The following is a 9186-nucleotide window of genomic DNA, read 5'->3' as shown; positions in this document are numbered from 1 at the left end:
ATTGAGCGAATGTGGGTTGAAATAACCGTGACACGACTAACTGAGTGGAGGATTCCTCAACGAAATGTGCAGCAAGATTCCGGAGATCCAAGGAGGAAACTACCGTAAATGGATACCGTGCCAAAGGTCATGTATCGAGTTCCCGTCGCTACCGCCATCCCGAGATATTATCTAAACTATAAACTGTTCTAGAGATCTGATGGAAGCGCTAAAGGATACCGAGAGGCCCCCTCATGCTGCAGAGTGAGGAGAGGGCCCTATATCAGCCCATAAACACCTGCGGGAAGGATTGGATGACGGCCCGGCCAGCCTGCCAATTCAAACCCCGGAAATCAAGAATTATGAGGTGATACCGCCACGATACCGGAAAGAACGGGAAGCGAGTCTCCGAAAATCACGGGTACAAGGACGAGGGCGCCGAAGGATCGATGGGCGGATCCCGGCGGCCCCACGGCGACCGAATATCGATAGGATGCGCGAGAAATCGGCGCGGAGCTCGAGGGACCTAAGGACTCTCTCTCGGAGAGTCACTTCTGTCTGGCGTACGGAACAAGTGAGAGGGACTCCAGGACGACAATCGATCAGCCTTGCGAACCTATTGTAAGCCGCCACTCGGGTAGTTCGTGAGTAGAAATTGTTCCCGGTCCAGCTAGTGTCGTGTATTACCGTGCTGTGGGTTAAAGTCTGTCGAGTAAAATCGACAGCTTTATACCGAATTACCGTTTCCGTTTAGCGGAGCATAGTTGCTCCAGAAAATTGTTACCGCGATACTGGCTCATACCGGGTTCCGCGAAAGTGTCTCTCTCAGGGAAGTTGCCGCCGACAGTCGTCATAAGTTAAGACTCGAGAATTATATTGTATTGTATCGTATCGTATCGTATCGTGTTTTTGATGGAATTATAAGATCGCGTTAAATAACCTCGGAATTTGTGCGTGGTCGCTCTCTGCGAGTTACCGTTACCGTATCTATTGCGAGGAACTCGGCGAGAGTCGTACATATAGCGCGAAATTACCGTTTGTTTCATTTCGTAAAGATTCCGTAAATATCGTCTCGTCCCGCCTGTTCGAGGGACTTTCATGGCAAATAACGTTATATATCATCGTGGTGAGCCATTGGGGACGCCTCGTTAATACCGTAATTACCGTTCCTTAATATTCCGACATTTCGAGATATCGATTGTGAAGATTGTAGTCTCGCGCGCGTGAGGAATGCTGCGACCACATTCCGGAGTTTTTGTATACCGCGCTTACCTTCTCGCACCTATTGTTCGCTACCGGAGCTAGTTTCGATTCGAATATGTTTATATACCGTGTGTACCGATTACCTCGCACGTGGATTCCCACCGTAAGGTAATCGTTTCCTGTAATTTCGAGATTATTACTGTATCAATTGTATATGTCCTTCTAATGTTATGTGTTAAATATATTTGTTAATTAATTATTGAATATTGAGTGTCAAATAATTTCCCTCCTCTCCTCCAGAATCTCTCTCTAGCGTTACCAAAGAATCGCGCCCCTCTGCCATACACTGAGCTAGGCGCAGCCGGACCTTTATATCAAGTTTCTTAAGAGATTCTAGTTACCGTGGCGCGAGAAATCGCGCCTGGCGCCCATTTATTAGCATAGAGTTTATACTGTAAAGTACCGCATTACCGTTGACTACCTATCTCGTTACCGTATCACCTACCTACGTTTCGATAGATATCGCTCCCGATTTACATTGCACGTCGCTTTCTCGAGAGCGGCGTTCTCGAGAGAGGCAAAGACGTCGCAGTTTATTTAGATTCAGTTAAAAATAAAGTTTTTTTAATTTTTTGTTATTATACTAAAATCGATTTTAATATTAATTATTAAATTAAAATTAACTTACTAATTTAATTGTTGGATTAATTACAATTGATTCTAATTTAAATTTTTAGATTAAAATTTATTTTATTATAAATTATTATATTAAAGTTTTAATTTTAAATGATATTGAAATTAGTTGTGATTAAATTTATTGTTAAATTAATTAGTTTTGATTGTTATAATTATTTAATTAAAATTAATTTAAATTATAAACAATTAGATTAAAAAATTTTTTAATTAAATTAAATTAAAAAATTGAAAAATATAAAAGTAAAAAAATAAATTAAAAAATAATAAAAAGTAAATAAAATAAAAAAATTAAGATTAAAATTTAAAAAAAATTATAAAACTAGATTTAATTAAAATTGTTTGGTTGAAATTAAATTAATTTTTATTTTTACCAAAATTGAATTTTATTTGATATAAAATTGAATGGCAATTTGACATTACTTGAATTGAAGTTGGTTGTGACTTGGATTATTGGACTGAAATTAATTGTAATTTGGATTATTAGATTGAAAATAAACTTGAATTGAAATTGGTTGTGAGTAGTTATTGATTTGAAATTATTATTGAATTGAAATTTGACTTGTGAATTGAAATTGGTTGTTACTTGGATTGTTGGACTGAAATGAATTGAAATTTGATTTGTGAATTGAAATTGGTTGTTACTTTGATTGTTGACTCAAATTGATGATTTGAATTATTAGCGATTGAAATTTGATTGAATTAAAATTAATTGTGATTTGGATTAGTGGATTAAAATTGATTTTGAGGCTTGGATTGTTGGATTGAAGTTTGACTTAAATTGAAATTGATTATGATTTGAAATTGATTGTAATTTGGATTTTTTATTAGATTAAAATTTGACTTAAATTGATGTTAGTTTTAACTTGATTCAAATTAGTTAAATGATTTAAATTAGTTAAGTGATTTAAATTATTAAATTAAAATTAGCTTTTATTTAAATCGTTTTTATTTACATCTAGATTAAAAGTAATTTTTACTTCGATTAATATTAATTTTAACTTATTATTAGATTATTAAATTAAAATTAATTTTAATTAAATTATTAGTTTAAAGTTAGTTTCGATTCAAATTAATTAATTAAAATTATGTTTTAATTTGAATTAATTTTACTTTAAATTGTTGAATTAAAAATAATTTTTATTAAAATTATAAGATTAAATTTTTTTTTTATTTTCAAATTAATATTAAATTAAATTAATTATACTAATTTAATTAATTTTAAACTGAAATAAATAAAAACTGATAAAGTATTATTATAATAATTATTATTATTTAATTATTATTTATTGATACAAAAATTAAAATTGATTTTAATATGGAAATTGACAGTGGTTGTCTCTTAAAGTTGGCTCTAATTTGAACTAAAATTGACTTTGGTTTGATGTTGAATTGAAATTGACTTTGATTTAGATTATTTAATTATTTTATTAAACTAATAATTAATTATACCTCGAAGAAAAGTAGTTCGAACTGCTGAAGAAGAAGAAGAATTCCAGTGTAATAAACAAGAAAGAAAAGCAAAATCTCAAATGGAAAGACGGAAAATGAAACGAATGATAACTAAAAAAGATTGTCAATCTTTATCAAATAGCAGTGAGATTTGTCCAAATATAGCGCAAACTTTAACAAGCTTCTCGAGAAATATAGTAATAGATCATGTTGTTTCACAATTGGTTAATTCACCTATGAAAGTATTATCTCCAACGAATAATTAATGTTAACGATGATACTGATATAATTAGAAATGTTCACAATTCAACTACAGAAACTTTATTAAATAATGATATTACTTTCTCTGTACCTAGCACATCAAATAGTACAAGCTTCTCGAGAAATATAGTAATAGATCATGTTGTTTCACAATCGGTTAATTCACCTATGAAAGTATTATCTCCAACGAATAATGTTAATGTTAACGATGATACTGATATAATTAGAAATGTTCACAATTCAACTACAGAAACTTTATTAAATAACAATATTACTTTCTCTATACCTAGCACATCAAATAGTACAAGCTTCTCGAGAAATATAGTAATAGATCATGTTGTTTCACGAAAAGATTGAGAAATGAAAACTTTCGGCGAGCTTACACCTGCGTCCTCCACCTCTCGCTCCTTCCACCCCTTTTAGAGCATAAAGCAAGGGGATAAGAGGCGAGATAGCCGACAACCCGCGCGGAAAGACGTAAATAACCCACAAAGTCGTGAAAAAGAAGCAACGACAGCGCCCAACGGTAGCCGCAATCACGGAAAGTGGCCGAGTTTCAGCAAGTTTTCCATAATCCTCCCTCTGCAGCTTTACCGCGTGTCTTTTACGGTCATGACAGAAAGATGAAGATCATGGAGCCGGAATAAACGGTCGCGCGCGCGGAAAAGTCAGCTTTCGAGCTTGCACGAGAGATATATAAAACCTAATCGCCGGATGTGTGTTCCGATCTCTCGAGAGGATTGCTCCGCGCGGCTTTCGGATTCTGATGAATTTTTCCCTACAAGCTATAACCGAGATCTCGAACTCCGGCGTTTTGCCTGTCTATGTGTACAAACGGAAAAACCTCGTTGTTTTATTTTCCGCACGAGCGTGACGCGTATCATCAGCTCCCGGGATGGCGAACGAGGTCAGAGAGTGAGAGAGGGGTGACGCATCAAACATTTAGCGCATACTTCGCGCGATAACTTTGACTACGTCCGCATCAACGCGGCTGTTAGTTATCCCGGACAAAGAGAGCAACACAATCCCGCGCGTAGAGCGTGGATTTAACGTGGTAAAACAACCCTACCTGGTGAATATCGCGCGGTGGGCAAAATTTGCGCGAAACCGAATTTCTACCGTTCCTAACCGTGCAATGCACCTAATTACGCAATACATTAACAATACACGTACTTCAAACGCGCTCCGCTCCGGCCTCTCTTTCTACCGCGCTGGATTATTATTAGTCCGCACCACACAATACCGGTTGTAATGTCCATGAAAATCTCCTTCTCTGTCGGCGGCTAATATTTAGTCTGTAATTAAATCAGCGCTGAATAGGGGATCGCGAAAGGCCGTATAAAGATAATATATTCCGAAAAATCGCGGTGTGCGTGAAACTATTTTTTAATAGATATCACGAAAATGATACATTTCGGCTACAAAGATAAACGAGTTATAAGAAATATTGCGCATTATATATGTGTGTATTTTATACTCTGATATAATTCTCGTAAATATCTATTACCATCAGGACTGTCATTTTCATAAATAATGTATATATCACTCCTGTTACGTCCTGGCCTGCACGAAGGAAAGGCCGCTCGAAGGTCGTAACAGCGTTTTCCCGAAATCGGAGTGATTTCGGGTCGAACGGACTGTCTGGCCCTTTTGCAGGTCAACGACTGGATAGTCGCTTTTACCTGGCTTATTTCAGGGGTCCGTTCGTCGGTTCTTTTCGGTAAGGGAATTAAATCCCTTTTACGCGGGATAGGACCTTGTGCGATCTCGGGGGATATATGAAGGAACGCAGGGGTTTAAATAAGACTTTAAATTCGCGTAATGTAAATAATTATCATTTATTCAAAAAAAATAAAATCTTAATAATATTCGGAGAATTAGACATTTGAATTTGTGGACATGTATAAACAATTATATATGAGTGTGTGTGTAACGTTGATGTGCTATGAGGCGGTTGAGGATTCGCGTTGGCTTTTGATCGTCCCGTTTCAATCGGAGAGCGCGTTTCAATGCTCGACGGGCAGCGATTTCCACTACTTATTAAGTTTAGTCGCGATTCCGGGGATTTATTCACTTCCGTGATCGTAGAAGAATGAAAGTACTCACTGTTGGCTGTATATTATTTGGTGAGCGGGTTGGCAGCTATAGGTTGATCCTCAGGATCGATAATTCCTTCGAGTGGTGTGGGCGAAGGTGTAGGTTGACTGATAGCTGGTTGTTGAGCCTCGATGGTCACAATGTATGTTTAATGCGAGGATCCAGAAGTGTGTAACTGCCACGATGTAGGCGGAATTAATAGTACGTTCTTGGAAGATTCGCTGCTTTTATACTATTCGTCTGCCCTTCCTATAGGGCAAAGGGCGTCCTCTTTTCTTGTGACTCATAGTCATACGTTCGGTGTTTAATCCCCTTTGCGCAACGTATTGCTTCCTTGTATGAAGAGTTCTTTCCTAATTCCGATCTTTGGTCTACTGATAGCGTGTGTCGATCGTGATATTTCAACATTACCTATGACTTATTGATCAAAGTGTAGGTTTCGTAATCTCACCGATCGAGTTGTTTCACAATCACTGTCTTTCTCCGTTTAATTCTTATAACTAATTTCGGTCTTATAATTAATATGTTCGCGGAACGCGAATCTGCGTAAATCGGGGAGAAAAGAATCGTGCAGTCCACAGGACGTAACACTCTAAATACAGTTTTTCATTAATATCTCGAGAACGGAAGCAGCTGGAGGAGCCGTCGAGGTCTCGGACGAAAGGTTTCGTCGAGCCCTTTCGTCCGAGACCTGGAACGTCAATCCATCTCTTTTGGTTCGCGAGATATTAAATTTTTAATTATCTCTAGAGATGGTTTTTCGTTAATATCTCGGGAACGGAAGCAGCTGGAGGAGCCGTCGAGGTCTCTGATGAAAGGTCTCGTCGAGCCCTTTCGTCCGAGACCTGGAACGTCAATCTATCTCTTTTGGTTCGCGAGATATTAAATTTTTAATTATCTCTAGAGATGGTTTTTCGTTAATATCTCGGGAACGGAAGCAGCTGGAGGAGCCGTCGAGGTCTCGGATGAAAGGTCTCGTCGAGCTCTTTCGTTCAAGACTTGTACCGTTTTGTGATTATTATGCCGGAGCCCCGTTAGCCGTCGAGATGCCTTGAGGAAGGCTCTCTACGTTGCCCGACTCTTACCACGAGGAGGTGGGGACGGTCTTTACAGAGTCTTTTTTTTTTTTTTTTTTATTTAATATTCCGGACTCAATTTATTTCATTCGGATTCTTGTTTTTTCTCTGCAACGTCATCGTCCTCGACGTCGTCGTTCTTCTCGACGTCGTTGTTCTCGACGTCGTCGTCCTCGACGTCGTCGTCCTCGACGTCGTCGTCCTCGACGTCGTCGTCCTCGACGTCGTCGTCCTCGACGTCGTCGTCCTCGACGTCGTCGTTCTCGACGTCTTCGTCCTTCTCGACGTCGTTGTTGTTCTCGTTGTTGTCGACAACGGTCTCCACGTCCAAGTCGTCCGAAAATGACATGTCCGAATATATTGACACAGTATCGTCACTGTCCGGTGACGGTTCAGGCAAGATTGTCATAATACGCACCGGAATGACAAATGCTCTTAATTGGAAACTGAAAGAACAATAAAATAATTAATACAAAATTTGTTTAAAAACGGAGAAGAAGACTTATCGTTCCGTCTATTGTACTTACTCAAATTCACCGCGCTCGTGCGCCTGGAAAACTCTCTCGTCCATTACACGAGGTTCCATTTCTTTATTTGAACTGTTTCAGAATATTAACTATTAAAAACAAGAAAAATATTAAATGAGAAAAGTTTAAGTTAATATAAATGCTTACCTCTGTCAACGTCGGGAGCACGTCTTCGCACGATCTTCTCGCTACGAGAGCACAGCTAACAATGACTGGATCCAGCTCGTCGCTCGGTCGTTGCGCAGTCAAGGATCGACGGGATTGAACGTGTCGGTCGGTCGTTGCGTAGTTGGCGAGGCGGCCTTCTTTGTTGTACGCCACAGGTGGCTTCTAAGGAGTCGCCGCTTTTTTTTTTTTTTTATTTTAATTCTTTTTTTTTTTAAACTACTCAACCTTTTATGTTGAAAACGAGAAGTCGGACGGGAGTGGGGTCTGCGGGATCGGAAAGGGTACGACCGGAAGTTTAAACGCTCAAAAGTCGGAAACCGGAAGTGGCGATATCTCGAGAACGGTGCTCCGTAGAGGGGTGGGGTCAACGGGTTTGGGTTCGGTTCGACCGGAAGTTTAAATGCCGAAAAGTCGAAAACCGGAAGTGGCAATATCTCATCAACGGTGCGTCGTAGGAAGTTGGGAAGGGGTGCGTCGGATAGGGTTCGCCATCGAAAGATCTCAGATAAAATAAATTTTTTTTTTTTTTCGAAAATATGCATATATTTCTTCTTTCTCGAAAACTATAGGAGATACAAGGTCCAGTTACGGGCTATCTTGTTCCTCTCTTCGAGCCCTACAAAAAAGTATTAGGACTTTTTTATAAAGGACTTATTGTTTTCGAGTTATTAATATTTCTTTTTTTTTCGTCCCTGAATGTTGCGTAGTTATTAAAAAAAATACAAAATAAGTATATATCAATCGATGGAGAATCGAAAGTTATGCATTTTGAACTATACGATTTTTTTTTTTTTTTTTTTTTAAGTCTCATAACTTTTGAAAATCATACACTACAAGTGTACTCCAATCGACACAGAATGAAAAGTTATGAATTCTGAACCAGCTTTTTTTTTTTTTTTCTTTTTTTCCCAAGTCTCATAACTTTTGGGGTTAAGTCTCATAACCAGGCGGGGCCTGGCCCTGACACCGAAAGCGGCAGAAGTGGGCCGGCAACGGGCAAGACAGCGCGCGGTGGAACGATGGTCGGAGGAACTACTCCGACCGAGGGCCGGTCTGCGCGCTGTCCAAGCAATTCAGCCGGTTCTATCGGATTGGCTGTCGAGAGATTTCGGACTCTCTTATAGGATTGTGCAGGTGCTCACCGGGCACGGGTGCTTCGGTGAGTACCTGCACGATAAGGCGCGGAGGGAGCCAACGACGAAGTGCCACCACTGTACGGAGGTCAGGGACACGGCGCAACACACAGTGGAATTCTGCCCAGCATGGGCGGAACAGCGCCGTGCCCTGACCGACGCAATAGGGGGAGATTTGCAGCTCTCCAGCATGGTCAAGGCCATGCTGGAGAGCAAAGAAAAGTGGAGCGCCGTCGCCTCCTTCTGCGAGGACGTCCTAACGCGGAAGGAGGTGGCGGAAAGGGAGAGAGAGGAAGACCCGGACGCCGACCCGATGCGTCGCAAGAGGGCTGGCGTCCGGCGAAGGAGATTCGCCGCAGCCGCGGCGAGAGGATAGCGGGAAGGAGTTGTGCGAAGGAGGTGGGATCGGGGGAACAGTGTTCCCTCGATCCCGCCTCGGAGGCGGGGGGAGAGAGTCGTTCCTCTCGGGGGACGACTCCTCCCCTTGCGAGGAGGTTCTCTCGGGGACCGTGGCCGAATCCCAACCCCCTCCGGGGGCGGAGGGAGCCCGATCCCCGGGAGAAAACCAAAAGAGAGGCGGAACGGAGGGGACACGAT

General features: G+C 40.4%; 1 protein-coding gene across 1 annotated transcript; it reads left to right on the top strand.

The window, feature by feature from the left end:
* The first annotated feature begins 7856 nt into the window (after positions 1 to 7856).
* On the top strand, positions 7857 to 8965 carry LOC145947173 (uncharacterized). Its single transcript, XM_083056964.1, has 2 exons — positions 7857 to 7900; positions 8404 to 8965. The coding sequence occupies exons 1-2, from the start codon at positions 7857 to 7859 to the stop codon at positions 8963 to 8965; spliced, it is 606 nt and encodes a 201-aa protein (XP_082913090.1).
* The last annotated feature ends 221 nt before the right edge of the window (positions 8966 to 9186 follow it).

This window comes from Prenolepis imparis, unplaced genomic scaffold (genome assembly GCF_030444845.1).
Source record: "Prenolepis imparis isolate NDT839.2.m4 unplaced genomic scaffold, iyPreImpa1.0 SCAF_50, whole genome shotgun sequence".
NCBI lineage: Eukaryota > Metazoa > Arthropoda > Insecta > Hymenoptera > Formicidae > Prenolepis > Prenolepis imparis.
Note: the sequence above shows the minus strand (reverse complement) of the source record. Positions and strands in the feature narration are given on the sequence as shown.